The following is a 16,426-nucleotide window of genomic DNA, read 5'->3' on the forward strand; positions in this document are numbered from 1 at the left end:
AATTAAGATGCATGTATCATGTCTCCCCTAAACCTTCTCTTCATTAGGTTAAACATAACTACTAGGTACCTTTAGCTGGTCGTGGGAACCAAACCAATGGTGGCATTCAAATTATTTACTACCAGTTCTGTGGGCATCACTTGATGGGCGTGGCATGGCTTGGTGGGCATGCCATGGTGGGCGTGGCAGGGGAAGGATACTCTAAAATCTCCATTCCCTCCCCACTCCTGGGGAAGGTTACTGCAATGTCCTCATTCCCTCCCCACCCCACTAACCTGCTTTCCAGCTCCCTTCTCCTGCGCAGGTCAACCAAAGGAGACCCAGCTGATCAGCTGAGACTCAGTGGGAGGCAGAGAAGAAATGGGGGCCGGGCCAGCCAGAGGTGGGATTTTCCGGTTCTCCGAACCACTCAGAATTTCCATTACCAGTTCCCCAGAACTGGTCAGAACCTGCTGAATACCACCTCTGCTCCATACCCCTTGTAATTTTTATAGCATTTTATCTCTGTTTCTAGAGCTTCAGCATTTTTTTTTTTTGAACTGTGCTGACCAGAATCGAAAGCAATATTCTAAATATGGCCTCACCAGTGTGGTATAAAGTGGTGATGTCATTTCTCCTAATCTTGACACTGTCTTTCTGTTGACTGCAATCAAGATCACATTGGCTGTTCTGGCAGCTGCAGCATGCTGCTGGCTCCTAGATTAAAAGGCCATTCAGGCAGGTTTCTCTCGTACTATATTTTCTGATATGCCATGCACACTGGGTAACCATATAGCAATAGCCCTTAGACTTATATACCACTTCACTTCAGTGCTTTACAGCTACTTTAAGCAGTTTGCAGAGTCAGCCTCTTGCCCCCTCAACAATCTGGGACCTCGTTTTACTGACCTCAGAAGAGTCAACCTTGAGCTGGTCAGGATTGAACTCCTGGCAGTGGGCAGAGTCAGTCTGCAATACTGCAGTCTAACCATTGCACCTCATGGATGTATGGATGGGCGGGCAGTAGACTTATATACCACTGTTATGATATGAAAACACAGGGTTGAGCTTCAGGAAAGTGTATGAAGTTGACTCTGTTATTTCTGATATTTCCATGTTTCTTCCCAGCTGATTTTACTGGGCTCTGAATATTTTCCACAGTCCGTACAGCCCGGCTTCCTTTTGCTCCCCACAGCTTTTCACCCCGGCACACAACAACCACACAGCTATATTTTGTCCAGATGTAATTAAGAAGGTATCTGCACAAATAAAAATTTGTCTTTAATACACACGGTTTAAATTTCAATGTACTCTCATCCACTTTTCACACCATAGCAATTTTAAAATAAAATATTTACATTAGAAAAAAGAGCCGTACAAATACAGGTAGTCCTTGACTTAAAACCACAATTGAGCCCCAAATTTCTGCCACTAAGAGAGACATTTCTTAAATGAGTTTTTCCCCATTTTATGACCTTTCTTACCACAGTTGCTAAGTGAATCACTGCAGTTGTTAAGTTAGTTACGTGAATTCTTACGTGAATCTGGCTTCCCCATTGACTTTGCTTATCAGAAGGTCCCAAAAATATGTGTCAGTTGCCAAGTGCCTGAATTTTGATCACATGTCCATGAGGATGTCACAATGGTTATAAGTGTGAAAAACAGTCACGAGTCACTTTTTCAGTGCTGTTGTAAGTTTGAACAGTCACTAAACAAACTATTGTAAGTTGAAATTTCCTACATTGAAGGAAAACATATCGGTGTCGTCTCGAAGCTACTCAGAGGTACGAAGTCACCCAAGTCCACCAAAGAAGGGTTTGATTGAGTTTCCAGGAAGATCCTTGTGTGAGCGTTTCACATCCAAAGTCCCCCTGGCCAGGACAAGGTCAGATGCTGGAGTTGCTGGACTGGAGATTCAGGCTGTTGGAAGTCGTGCACTGCATGGAATTCGACCTGCGAGACTGCAGCACTTTGGCCAAGTACCAAAGGAAGATGAGGAAGCCTGCAGAAACAGGAGGAGATCACAAGTGTTAAGTAGTTCCTGGAAGGGAGTGAGAAGTTCGGACGTAGGGATAGAACTGCAGCGTAATGTAGTACTGTAGGAATAACCTTGAGGAAGAAGGAGGAAGAGCCGCAGCCAAGGCAACAGATAAATAAAAGAAATTTGAGTCTGGGCCGGAAATGTAATCTGTGAAAACAACTCAGACAGGAACCTCCCTAGTTCACATGAAGATAAAGATGGAAGTATAATCAGACTTGCAAGATTCAGTTATTGTAACCTTATCATAAAAGTAGACAATGGAATGATAAGAGTTGGAGCTGGAGAAACAGAAGAAGATCACAGATGTTAAGCAGTCCCTGAAAGGAACTGTGGAATCGGGACGCAGGGACCGGATAGTAGCAGGGTTGAGGGCTGTTGACCGTCACATGATGTGGAAGGACTGAAATTCAGAAGTCAAGAACATTTATTTTCATTGTTGGCAATTTCTCCATATCCAGGTCATTCCTCTCAGCAAATGACACAGCCATTAAGCAAACGGGTGCTGCTGTGGACCAGTTTGATCAAAAACCGGAAGAAAAATGTGGTTTTCAGCAAAACTGTTGCATACAAAACAAAAACAAAACTATAGGGACTGTTTCAGGCAGATTTAACTCATTGAATACACCACACTGAACCTCAAACCACCTACCTCATTTTATGTAGTCTAGCATGCTCTGCAAACCCACCCTGTTTGATAGTATGGGATAAAATAATGATTGCCCCCAAATCCTCCCATAGGAATTGTCTTCTCTTCAAGTCCCAGCGGCTCCAAGTTTACCACTACAGTTGTTATATGTGGTAGATTGGTTAGGTCCGTGAGATTCATTCTACCTTGTCTAGCTGACCCTGAGATGCTGGAAGTCAATCTAAGACTTCTCCAAGCAAATCATGGGTTCTACCTGCCATCCTCTAGGATCTGCTCACTTACAAATTAGAACAATATTTTTCAGTCTTGGCAATGTTCAGATAGGGGGACATCAACATTCAGAATTCTGGAGGTGGAGTCCACTCCTTTGAAAGTTGCAAAGTTTGGAAACGTTGAATTAGGTTGGAAAGATGCATCTTAAGATAGCAGTGACCTCAGATTACATAACAAGAGAAGCCCAAAGGTAGGAGATCAGAAGCAGTCATCACCCTGTGATCTTGAAGAGTGTTGTGGCCTGTTGTGGCCTGTTGGCCACTGGCCCCTCCAGCACCCAAATCAGAGGAGGAAGAGGAGGAGGCGTGGGAGTCAGGACCAGCATCAGGGCAACCTGAGAGTTCCGAGGGGGAAGAGGGAATGGAGCTGGCAGAGAGAGAGAGGGGCGGAGCCTGGGCCGTCCGTCCACCCTCAAATGGAGAATCAACAGCCCTCAGGTCTGGAGATGGCTGATGTGGAACAGCTGGACCCAGTGCCTGATGCACGGAAGAGGAGGAACTGCTGGGTCCAGTGCCTCATGCGGGGATGTGCAGAAGGCAGAGGAGAGGAGAGCAGTGGAGATCTATGGGCCGGTCCTTGGGATGGAAGAGCCACCGCTGCTAGTGAGGTCCCACCCTAGCTCTGGGGATAAAGGGCAGGGGGTGAAAATAAATAGATGTGGCATATTATTCATCTCCCTGCTGGACAGACTTGTTAGCCTGTGTTGAGAGAGAAACTTTTTACTCCTAATAAAGGAATCATTGATTTAACTTCAGAGGGTTTGTCGTGTTTGGGGAGCTGGGTCAGAACATTGACAGTGAAAAGTTAGACGAGCAACAACTTGATCATCCCATCCTCTTAGGATCTGCTTCATAAGCTCAGATTGAAGTGAAAAGATGAAGTCACCGAGTCACCAAAATGCAACTCTCTCTTGTGTTGCGTGAAAATCCAGAGGATAAAAACTGATAAAAGTGGCAGATCTCAAGACTAAAGGGAGCAGGAATACTCCCTGACCTTGGAGAGAGTTGATGATGGTGAACAGATAGACGGCCACCAGCTTGAAGGTCCCAGAAGCGAATGCGAAGAAGACCAGCCCCCACGGAATGCCCAGGACGCAGCTCAGGCCCAGGAGCATCACCACATATCTCCAGTGATGCTCTCGATGTCTCAGCCTACGAATCTCATACACCATGATGACTAGCATGATGCTGTTGAACAAGACCACCAGGCCTAAATAGCCCAAATTCAAGAAATTGTTGATCTCCTTTTTGGTGATCCAACAGCTGGAGAGGAGAAGAGAAAAAAAAACAGAAAGGTAAGTCTAGGCACCATTTAACTAGGTGGAAACTGGAATATGAGCATTCAAATAGGCTGGGAAATTTTCTTTAAGGTGACACCTTCCTCAAAAACAGGAATTTCCAGGACGTTCCAGTGCCAATCATGAATGTGATGCATTCCACCCACTTTGTGGCCTCTGCTCATGCCCTGATTCCCTCATTCTCCAAGAAACTTGGTTGATGGAAATGATGTTATAGCAATACCGGGCTACAGGTGTTTTTATAATGAGCCCCAAGGGACCAAAAGACGGGCCATGCTAAGTGGGGGCTTAATGAGCCTAGTCACAATACATCTTGATAGAATCATAAAATCCCAGGACTGGAAGGCATGTTCGAGGTCTTCTACTCCAACCTAATGCCCAAGGGCTTACACCATCCTGGACAACTGTCGTTCTTGAAACCCTTCTAGCGCTGGAGCATCCATCCACCCAGCAATGGAGCACATTCATGATATGAGATTAGAAGAAATTTATCTGGAAATTCAAATATTGAGGCTGAAACTGAAGAGGAGAAAGTTACTCTGTGTAAACCTTTATGCGCCACCCATACAACAAGTAATGCTGAGTCTTTAGTTGACAAGTTACATCAATGGTTTAATTGTGACATGTTCCTCTCTGTTTATATGTACATTATGAGTTTATGCACCGGAGACAAATTCCTTGTATGTCCAATCACGCTTTTCCAATTAGAAATTCTATGATCTTCTATGACTATTTGTGAGGACTTTGATGTTAGTATTGACCCAGATTTAGTAATACTGAATCTAAAAGAGAAAGACTTTTTTGAATTGGAGGCCACTTTCCTCTGGGACATATATCTCATGATAAAACCCAAAATAAACACAGATAAGAACTACATAAATTAATGTATAAATTACAAAATGTATGCATTCCATCTATATCAATTACAATGGGATCAGTCTGGGGTTCCTATACATCAGTCAGCCAGAGAGAGGTGCAGTTGTTGATTATATATTCATATTTTATGTATTTATTTATTTGATTTGTCAGTCGCTTACAAGATAATAGGAATAAGTCTAAATATGAGTATGAATACAGGAAATAGGTATGAATAAATGGGGACAATAGGACAGGTAGGCACGATTGTGTACTTATGCACACCCCTTACAGACCTCTTAGGAATGGAGTGAGGTCAATAGTAGATAGTTTAAGGTTAAAGGATTTGGGGTTTGAGGATGTAACAACAGAGTCAGGTAGTGCATTCCAGGCATTCACCGCTCTGTTGCTGAAATCGTATTTTCTGCAATCAAGTTTGGAGCGGTTCACATTGAGTTTCTCTTGTATTGTTGCAGTTGAAGCTGAAGTAGTCATTGACTGATAGGACATTGTAGTAGATAATTTTGTGTACTACGCTTAAGTCCAATCATAGGTGGCTTAGTTCTAGGTTGTCCAAGCCCAAAATCTCAAGTCTGGTGATATAGGGTATTCTGTTGCGAGCAGAGGAGTGTAATACTCTTCTCGTGAAATACTTCTGGACTCGCTCAATTGTATTAATGTCCAAGATACAGTGCAGATTCCGGACAAATGAGCTGTATTTGAGTATTGGTCTAGCAAAGGTTTTGTATGCCCTAGTTAACAATTCAGTATTACCCATATCACCCTTAGGGACATGATTTAGTACAGTAACATCTCCAGGTTTTGGGTCTAATCAGCCTCTGCTACCCAGAGATGGATGACTGTTAATCCACAGGGAAAAATGAAACTTTCTGAATAGACAGTAGAGGGCATTTTGTTCTACCCCCCCGGGAACTTACATGAATTCAGTGTGGTATTGATCAGGAGATGTATAGACTTTAAGAGAGGAAGGCCCATAGGAGGACTGATCAATCCCAAAAATTAGGCACACGATGAGTAGAGGAAGACCTGCAGATGAGAACAGCTGGAGTTAATGCCACATCCGGCCAGGGGTGGGATTCTACCGGTTCGGACTGGTTCATGTTGAATTGGAAGTTAAAGTTTCAGCTGGTTCACCGAACCAATATTTCAAACAACCAGTTGGCCCCACCCCTCCCACCCCACCCCTTCCAGGAATCTCCATGTGGCCCATTTTGATGGAGGTAAGTGCAGAATCCACGCAGAGGCTCTGGGAGGGGGAAAAACCGGCTTTCTGGAAGTCCAGAAACAGGCCTGTTTCCAGCTTCTGGGGGGGCTCCAGAGCCTGGGGGAGGCCATCTTCACCCTCCCTGAAGCCCGGGAGAGGCCTCTGGACCCTTGGGAGGGTGTAAAATGGCCTCCCCCGGGCTCTGGAGGCCCACCGGATGCCGAAAACAGGAAGCTCCGGTAGGCTCCGCCCACCACGGCCCTGCCCACCCATCAATCAGGCAGTGAACTGATTGCTGGGATTTTTGAATCCCACCCTTGCATCCTGCCCCCCCCCCATTTCACAACAATTGTTGAAAGATAAGTTCAAGCCAGTACCAAAAAGGGAAATAAATCTTAGAAAAAATATAATCATTCCAGAGTAAGAGATAGTGAGAGACAGATCCAAAACAAGGATAGCAATATATATATATATATATAATCACTCACCCCAACCTATTAAGGACAGCTTGACAAGTAAGCATTTCATGTAAGAGTTGAAGACTTGGATAACCAGCCGGTAGAGACTGTAGCCCTCAATGGCCATCCAGGTCAAGCATGCAAGCACGGAAAAGTGCAGGAACGTCCCACTAGCTTTGCAAGCCATGCCTTCCATGTTAGGAGCCAGAGGCATCGTGACGAGGAAGCTCACGTTGAGAAGAAAGATGGCCCAGAGGAGATTCATGTGGACATAGACAATGTGGTTTCTCTGCTTTTTCCTGTGAAGTAGGAAGAGCATCATACTTCTTTTCTTGGTTGTTATGAGACTCTAAGCCAGTGGTCTCCAACCTTGGCAACTTTAAGACTGGTGGACTTCAACTCCCAGAGGAAGTTGGCTGAGGAACTCTAGGAGTTGAAGTCTACAAGCCTTAAAGTTGCCAAGGTTGGAGACCCCTGCTCTAAACTGCAGTCATGAAAAGTCTTAGCACCTGTTGTACGAAAGGATTTGATCCTCAAGACCTGATCCCTGAGTAACTTCACCTATTTCTGTTGAAGAAATATCCACCTGGTTCGGTTCCAAGCTGGGAGAAAGGCGCTGGAAATCACACAGAGGCTGATTAGAAAGAAAGCTGGTTTATTGATGAAACAGAATAGACTTATCTCTACTAAGCCAAGGTCAACTGTCTTGGCATACCAGATGAGTGAGAAACCACCTGAGGATGTGCCCCACATGACATTATACACACCTCAGATTGGAATGAACAGTCTGGACTCCTGGGGGGGAGAGAACTTGGGATGACTTCCAATATGCAATTTCTGTGCCTATTTGCCTCACATTTTGCTTTCCTTTCATTGCTATCATTTCAAACTCAGTAAAAATACTTTTCTCTATTTTAATGGAGTCGAAGGATTTATTTCTTGGGTTTTGAATGAGGCACAGTTGACAGTGTGGTTCTGGTTTAGCTGACCCAGAACTCCATATTGTCTTTGTCTGTGGTTCTGTTCATCAATACACCTTTCTTTCCAATCAGCCTCCATGTTGTTTCCAGCGTCTTTCTCCCAGCTTGGGACTGAACCAGATGGATTTTTCCTTCCAACACCTTCCTACAGACGTTCTGCAGACCATTCTCATAGTCACATTGTGGTTGGCCGTGCTCAGTGGTGGGATTCAAAATTTTTTACTACCAGTTCTATGGGTGTGGCTTGGTGGGTGTGGCTTGGTGGGCGTGACAGGGAAAGGATACTGCAAAATCCCATTCCCTCCCCACCCCACTAACGTGCTTTCCAGTTACATTCTCCTATGCAGGGCAACCAAAGAAGACCCAGCCGATCAGCTGGGACTCAATGGGAGGCAGAGAAGAGATGGGGTTGGCGGGGCCAGTCAGAGGTGGGATTTGCCGGTTCTCTGAACTACTCAAAATTTCCACTACCGGTTCTCCAGAACTGGTCAGAACCGGATGAATACCATCTCTGGCCGTGCTGGTTGGGGGTCATGGAAATTGAAGTCCAAAAGACTGGACAGCCACAGGTCATTGACCTCTGTCCATCTCAGAAAACATATATCCTTTAAGTGCACACAGACTCCCCCCCCCACAAAGGCTGTTGTCCAGATAAGATTCATGTGGACATAGACCGTGTCATGCTTGCTTTTTCCTATGGAAAAGAAAGAGCATCAGACTTGTCTTCCTGTTTCAAGGGGATCCAATGTGAGCACCTTAATCCTTCAAGAACAGTTGCATTACCTGCTGCTCTTCGGATATTTTGCACTGCAGTTTTCACTGTCAGTTGCTGTTCACTAAGCTACCTGGGGCTTACGGAAATAGGTCCAAAAAGCCCCAGCTCTACCCTTAGAAAATGTATATCAAATGCACACCGACTCCCATCCTCCTTTGACTGCATTCTATGGTATCTCCTTCCTACTAAGTTGGTAGATGAATGTCCCACTCTTACGGCCATCTACCACGAGCTCTGAATTTCAAAAACGGTCCATCTGGGAAATCCTGCAAAATCTTTCCATAATCTTGCTTTGGCCATTATCACCAAGCTCAGCTTCTGACACTACATTGGTGTGTGTGTGTGTGTGTGTGTTTGTGTGTTTGTGTGACCTGGAGAAGCAACAAAGTTCACACAAAATCCCACTTCAGTTCCTACATATTTGGTGAATTACTGGGAACAGCCTGAAAATGGTAAATTTCAGCTTGTGGCTAGATCATTATATGGGTTCACAGACAAGTATGTGACTCGGGTAAAAAGGAGTCCCTGCCGATTTTACTCCACTAGCCATGGCTACTCTGTGGTGCTCATCTCCGTTTCAAGGCCACTGAGCCAGTCATGTGGCCAGCAAGACATCACAAAACGCTGTTTCCTCCGCACCAAAAAGCTACCTATTTATTTACTCAGGCGTGGGATTCAAATTTTTTAACAACCGGTTCTGTGGGCGTGGCTAGGTGGGCGTGGCCATGTGGCTGGGTAGGCATGGCTTCTTCTTTCTTTCTTTTTTTTCTTTCTTTCTTTTTTTTTCAGCACCCTACCCCCATTTTTTCTGCCTCTTGGGCCTCAGGGAAGTCTTGGGGGGGTTGCTCCCAGAAGGCTTCCCTGGGGCCCAGGAAGGCAAAAAAATCTGGAGTGAAGGGGAGCGCACAGGACTCCCCTGCGCTCCATTTTTGGGCCTCCTGGGCCTCAGGAAGCCTTCTGAGGTAGTATTTTGCTCCCAGGAAGCTTCCCTGAGGCCCATGAAGGCAAAAACAGAGCGTGGGGGCGAAGCACACACACGCACCCCTTTTGCCTCCTGGGCCTCAGGGAAGCCCCCTGGGTGAAGCAGTAAGACAGCGAGGGGATCCCGGAACAGCTGATCACTGGAACAGCTTATTGTCAGGAGGGGGGAAAGAAACACCTTAAGGAGTGACTGGATGGGGGAGAACTCAGTCAGCGATGTCAGGCATGTGTGCGATGTTGTGCATGCACGATAAGGACTGACTGGGCAGGGAGGGGAGGGGCAGATGGAGAGAGGCAGGGCGGGGTCAGCCAGGGGCACGATTTGCCAGTTTTCCGAACTGCACAGAATCATAACAACCGGTTCTATAGAACCAGTTCTAACCGGTAGAATCCCACCCCGTATCTACTCTCATTTGCATGTTTTCAAACTGCTAGGTTCGCAGAAGCTGCGGGGAGGACAGGAGCTCACCCTACTGTATGGAGCTTGGGTCTCGAACTTGGGCTGCAAGTTTTCCAGTCGACAAGCCCAGAGCTACCATACTACCCAATGTGACTCAGAGCTGGAAAAATCATTTTTTTGTGATGCATGCTGAAATGTTCCTGCACATGATCTCATAGGGTTCTTCTTCACTGAGAAAAACACTGCATGTCTTTGCTAGTTTCTTCTTCAGGGCTACTCTAACTTCCTTCTAAAGTCCTTCTTGGTCTTCCTCCTTTCCAAATCCCGACTTAGAGCAAAATATCAACATATCTTACCTCAAGCAAAGGAAGACAATGGTGATGAGTGAAGCCAGAGCTGAAATGATGCAACCAACATAACTGATAATGGTCAGGTAGTTCTTGTGGATCTCGTCTATATCTGAGGAGGGGAGCTGTAGAAGGAAAGACAGGAAGGAAAAGATCTAAGAGATGTAAAGGAGTAAAGGCTTTCCAGCAGTTCCAGGACTGAAGGAATCATTAATGTTCTAAATGTGGTTGGACCACAACTAGAAGACTGCAAGAAGCACTGAGGCCTTCAAACCCAGCTTCCTATCAGGGGTCATATCCCTGGAAGATGTCTGTCTTTTTTAAAAAAATCAATAAAAATCACTTAGATAACAATTCTTCTGAGTACAAGTTTAATTTCACTGCTTATTCTTCTGTCTTCAATATTCTTGAATCTTTCCTTCTTAGGGTGCTCTCTCTTAAATTTTTTTTTTAAAGATCTCACCAAAACCGACACACTTTCCGTTCTTCTTCTCTTCCGTTCCGGAGCTGTTCCAACCTCTCAGCAGCTTCAATGGCTGCTTCCTTCCGCAGTTGGTTTGAAAAGCTTCGCCTGGTTCAACCAGGGATTTTGCGGTATCCCTGGGATCAGCAGTCTACGCTCTTCTCATTCACCATCTCTACGGGACGGTTTAGATCCAAATACCCCAGCTGCGGCAGTATCGACACCAGTTCTGGAGCCCCATAATCGCTCGTCATATCGTTGCAACGTCAGCTCCGCCCTCCCGTGTCTGTCTTCCTTTTGAATACATCCCGTGAATAGGAATTTGCTGTCTTCCTGGTTAATTATTTCTACAACTAGTGGAACAGCTTCCCTCCAGAAGTTGTGGATGCTCCACCATTGGAGGCTTTTAAGAAGACACTGGAATGGTATAGGATCTCCTGCTTGAGCAAGAGAATGGACTCCAAGATCCCTTCCATTCCTGTTATTCTGTTATTACAACAAAGCTGCTCCTACCATTACAAAGCTTTTTCCTATGTTCCAGCTACAATCCATAACTGAGACCCATGATTTGGTATCCTATGCTCTTGGTGGCAAAGATCAGATCTTCACCTGTGTGACATGCTGCTGTCACATATGGGCAAATAGAAAATGGAATATGAGTTCCCAGTTACCTTTATGGGTACCTTCAGGTCCATTTTTGACTCTATGCAATTGCCTGGACATGTCCTTGGCAAATTATCATATATATATGATATGATATGATATGATGATATGATATGATATGATATCATATATATATATATATATATATATATATATATATATATATATATATATATATATATATATATATATATATATATATATATATATTGTCTTTAACATACATGAGTGCTTAGGAAACAGTCAGGGTCAATTTACCTTATACATAATATCAATAATAACAATATTTACTTGTATATAGTAATATCCTTCCAGCTTCTAATTTCTACCTCTGTCTAACCATTTATAAATCAAATCCCATGTTAAAAAAAATTCTGTATCTTCTTTATCCTTTATCTTTAATGTTAACCTATCCATTTCCGCACAGTCTAATCTTTTGTTAATTATGTTTCTATCTGTAGGAATGTCCTCATTTTTCCAATATCGTGCAAATACAATTCATGCTGCTGTCAGCACATGTAGTATTAAATATACAACCCATTTGTCATAATTTTCTGGTAATATACCTAACAAAAATGTTTGGTTTTAAATCTATATGTTGCTTTGTCATTTTCTCTAACCAAGTGTGTATTTTTGTCCAGTATTTTTTTTTGCCTTTTTTGCCTTCCTTGGCAAATTAACTTTATTCAAGGCTACATGCGTCAATCTCTCTTTAAGGATTGGTTTTCCGATCCTTTTTTTTCCCCTTTTGGAATTTATCCCTCCCTTCCATGCAATTTATCATTACTTTGGGTTCATTCAAGTCCACTTCCTGGGAAACCAAGTATACATTTCTCTACCTTTAGCTTCAATGAATATTGAATATTATGAAATAAATAAATAGAATTTTATTATATAGTCGGTTTTTGGTTAGGTTCAAGGGTAAGAGATCTCCTGAGGTTTTCTGATTCCTCACCATGGGATTTCTGAATTTCTGGGAGTTGTACAGTTGTGGGCACGGCAGGGCTTGGCTGGTGTGGCTTGGTGGGCGTGGCAGGGGAAGGTTACTGCAAAATCCCATTTCCTCTCCACCCCACTGCTCCGTTCTCCTGTACAGGACAACAAAAGGAGACCCAGCTGATCAGCTGAGACTCAGGAGGCAGAGAATAGATGGGGGTGGGGCCAGGGGTGGGATTCTATCAGTTCGGACTGGTTCTTTAGAACCGGTTGTTAAGATTCTGCGCAGTTTGGAGAACCGGCAAATCATGCCCCTGGCTGGCCCCGCCCCTCTCCACCCGTCCCGCCCCTCCCCACCCAGTCAGTCCTTATTGTGCATGCGCAACATCGCACGCATGCCCAACATCGGTGACTGCGTTCTTCCCTGCCCAGTCACCAAGGTATTTCTTTCCCCCCTCCCGATGATCAGCTGTTCCTATGATCAGCTGTGCTGGGATTCCCCTCGCTTACTTACTGCTTCACCCAGGAGGCTTCCTTGAGGCCCAGGAAGGCAAAAAAATGGAGGGAAGGAGCATAGCCCCCTCAACCTGCCATTTTTTGCCTTCCTGGGCCCCAGGGAAGCCTTCTGGGACACAAACACCCCTTCAGGAAGCTCCCTTGAGGCGCAGGAGGCCCCAAAATGGAGCCCCAAAACACAGGGGAGGTGCTGCAAAAAAAAGAAGAAGCCACACCCACCCAGTCACATGGCCACTCCCACCTAGCCACACCCACATAACCGGTTGTTACAAAATTTGAATCCCACCCCTGGGGGGGGGGCAGTCAGAGGTGGCATTTGCCAGTTCTCCGAACTACTCAAAATTTCCGCTACCGGGTCTTCAGAACTGGTCAGAACCAGCTGAATACCTACCTCTGGAGTTATAGTCCTCCATACTCCTCCTCTATAGCGGAGGTGTCAAACTCAAGGTGCTTAAATCTGGCCCATGGGGCTGCCCTGGAAATAGCAAAGGACCGGCCCAACGCAGCCCTCCCGAACTCTGTTTTCACTGGCAGAGGCTTGCAGGAGGCCATTGCAGCCTAAAACGGAGCACGGGAGCCTGTTTTTGCTGGCATAACGCTCAGGCCGCCCCAGGCACCCCCGACATGAGTGATGTTGTATTGTAGGGGGCGTGCATAAGCGCACCAACGTGCCTACCGTCCCTGTCCTATTGTTTCTCTTATTCTTCTTTTATTTTTCTTATATGTACCCATTTCATGTATTCACAACTATGTATACACTTATACTTATTATCTTGTAAACAATTGGCAAATCAAATAAATAAAAAAATAAATAAATGTTGAGCTGGCCACACACACACCCTGCCTCCCCAAGGTCAAACACAACCCTGATGTGGCTCACAACAAAATGGCATCCCATTTGACATCCCTGCTCTACAGGATGCTGATATGGAGTTTGGTACTTACCATGAGCACCGCAAAGAAGGTGAGATGGTCACAAAGGCAGGTGGTTTGGTTTTCTCTATGCTTCGCTTCACAGCCGGATGTATTCCACTTGCCGATGTCACCACCTACAGTCAAAAGAAGAGAATACTTTAGAGATGATTCTCTCTTTTTAAAAAAAAAAAATTATGGGTTTTTAAAAACAAACATAAACAAACAAAACATAAAAACATCAAGCTATCTTCCATAGGTGTACATACAGTGTGCCGGTTGGTTTACAAATTGTTTTGTGCTTCCATTTCGTAGTCTTCAATTACAATTACATTGCATATAATCTCATATTGTCAATCAAAAATTAAATACCTTAGTATCATTATTAATCAATCATTTGACTATACTTTTTTTCATTCATGTTTTACAAGATAACCATAATTTACTTAATTTATTTTATAACAGTTCATATTATCATCCCAAATCTATCCTAAAATCATTTTGTAGTTATAATAAGAAAGAAGTACATCTTTATATATTATTTTCTAAAAATCTACATATTTTATTACTGTACTTTGTTGTCTAACCATTGATAGAAAAGATCCCAATTTTTTGTAAAATTGTTTATCCTCTTGTTCTCTAATTTCAAATGTCAATACCTGATTGTAAATGCATTAACAGTGGCTAGCATTGTATTTGCTAAAAACTGGAAAAATGGGAAAATACCATCACAGGAGGAAATCATTAAGAAAATATTGGAATGTGCTGAAATGAGAGATGATTCTCTTGAAGGGGAGGAAACGAAAGAGCCCACCAACCACCAAGAGTGGGTTCTTTTGGTGTTATTAATAGTAGCACAGGGAGGAGCAATACAGGTGGTCCTCAACTTATGACCACAATTGAGCTCAAAATTTCCATTGCTAAATGAGACACTTGTTAAGGACTAAGGGGGACATGATAACAGTCTTCCAGTGTTTGAGGGGCTGCCACAAAGAAGAGGGAGGTCAAATTATTTTCCAAAGCACCAGAAGGCAGGACAAAAAACTATAGATGGAAACTAATCAAGGAGAAGTGAGGACAATTAACTAGTGAAACAGAAGTTGCCTTCAAACATTGTGGGTGCTTCATCCCTGGAGGTTTCTAAGAAGAGCCTAGGCAGTCACTTGTCCGAAATGGGATAGGATCTCCTGTCCAGCAGGGGGCTGGACTAGAAGACCTCCAAGGTCCCTTCCAGCTGTATCCTGATTCTGAATCCAATTCTGATTCCTAATGAAGCCTCTCTGGAAGAAGCTCCCTGTTGGACATTTGCCCAAGTCACTGCCCTTGGCTTGCTCCTTTCCTGGCCAGAACGGTGACTCACATAGAAGCTCACAGGACTCCTTCTCTGGAGCAATTCTGACCCACACAAAATCACACTTTCCAGATGTAAAGATGGCCTTCCCGTGTTATAAGAAAGAGAAGCAAATTTAATCGATTAAGTATTTTGGCAAACAAGGATTGGCCTAATTAGTGATTGTTATAATTATTTATCAGATTTTTATCCCACATTCATTACTATATAGCCTTTTTTGAACTCCCTGGCCGTCTCTAACTCCCCTTTGCATGAAATGAAACATGAAATATTAACTATCTTTTTTACCAACAAAGGAGAATATTTCTAGCTCAGGGTTGAATTGAGGGGGTCCTTGGTGCTCTCTGAACTTGGTGGTTTTCTTGCAGATGTTTCATGTCCCAAACATGCTGGTGTTACTTAGTTGGGGTAATGAAATGTCTACAAGAAAACAACTAAACTCGGAGAGCACTAAGGATTTCTCAACTTTTACCAAGGCTTGAAAGGTTCAGGCTCTGATCCAACAGGATTAAAAAAGAAAGAAAAAATAAAATAAAATCTGAGGTCAAATCTTTTATTAGGCTCTGTCACTAACTTCTGCCCTTTCATAGATTCTATGGAAGGGTTTGGCGTATATTATACTGGCCCTGTCATTTCCTTGCAGAATTCGTAATTTATCATCTCACCTTTTCCTAAAAGCCAGTGTGGGTTAGCACACAATGCTAATATGACTGATTTTTTTCAGTCTTAACCTGAACTGATTGCACGGTAATAAATGAAGAAGAAAAAACTTGTTTCCTTGTCAGTAAAATAATTTACATTGTTCTGGGCTAGCAGTATGTATAGCCAGATTAGACTAAAGTATTTTTGCTTACTTCCTTGGAAATGCAAGGTGTGTCTTTGGACAATAAATTGTTGAATGGGTTTGATGCATTATCAAGCCTTCCCAAGAACTTTAGATTTCTCACTCCAATTTTCATTAAGATGAGATTGGCCCAAGAGACCTCATCATATTCGCTGGAAATCCAGGGTGGGAATTCTGCTTTAGTCGATATTTCTACTTGCAGCTGTGGGAATGTAAGCCTTTGAAGCTTGTAGAAGGAGATTATGCCCCCAATCCTTCTGCACAGCCGGGAGCCAGGCAGTTAAGGATGGGATTTCAGCAAGTACTTATCCTCAACTTTGTCAAATGTATGCAGATGGGTTTATCCCTTTCCTTGTTCTCAAGTTTTACATATAACCCTTGATCTGACTCAGCATATATTTGGAAGATTTTAGGCAGAAGAAAGAAAGGAAAGAAAGAAAGATGGAAAGAGGGAGGAAGAGAGAAAGAGGAAGGAAGGAAGGAA

The 16,426-nt window shown here is 43.8% G+C and overlaps 1 protein-coding gene across 2 annotated transcripts in view; it reads right to left on the reverse strand.

The window, feature by feature from the left end:
* Window positions 1–1,239: 1,239 nt before the first annotated feature.
* Window positions 1,240–16,426, reverse strand: part of LOC113429131 (adhesion G protein-coupled receptor G1-like) — a 37,950-nt gene continuing 22,763 nt past the window's right edge. For both annotated transcript variants that reach the window (XM_087971717.1, XM_087971719.1), the window contains 6 exons: window positions 13,781–13,884; window positions 10,267–10,382; window positions 6,805–7,073; window positions 6,030–6,138; window positions 3,933–4,201; window positions 1,240–1,981 (listed from right to left, as the gene is read on the reverse strand). In XM_087971717.1, coding sequence (XP_087827843.1) covers window positions 1,866–1,981; window positions 3,933–4,201; window positions 6,030–6,138; window positions 6,805–7,073; window positions 10,267–10,382; window positions 13,781–13,884 — 983 coding nt within the window. In that variant the 3' untranslated portion in view covers window positions 1,240–1,865. The remainder of the gene's footprint in view (window positions 1,982–3,932; window positions 4,202–6,029; window positions 6,139–6,804; window positions 7,074–10,266; window positions 10,383–13,780; window positions 13,885–16,426) is intronic.

The sequence above is a fragment of the Notechis scutatus genome, chromosome 9 (assembly GCF_049901735.1).
Source record: "Notechis scutatus isolate UNSWTSFEM ecotype Mainland chromosome 9, rNotScu1.2, whole genome shotgun sequence".
NCBI classification, from domain to species: domain Eukaryota; kingdom Metazoa; phylum Chordata; class Lepidosauria; order Squamata; family Elapidae; genus Notechis; species Notechis scutatus.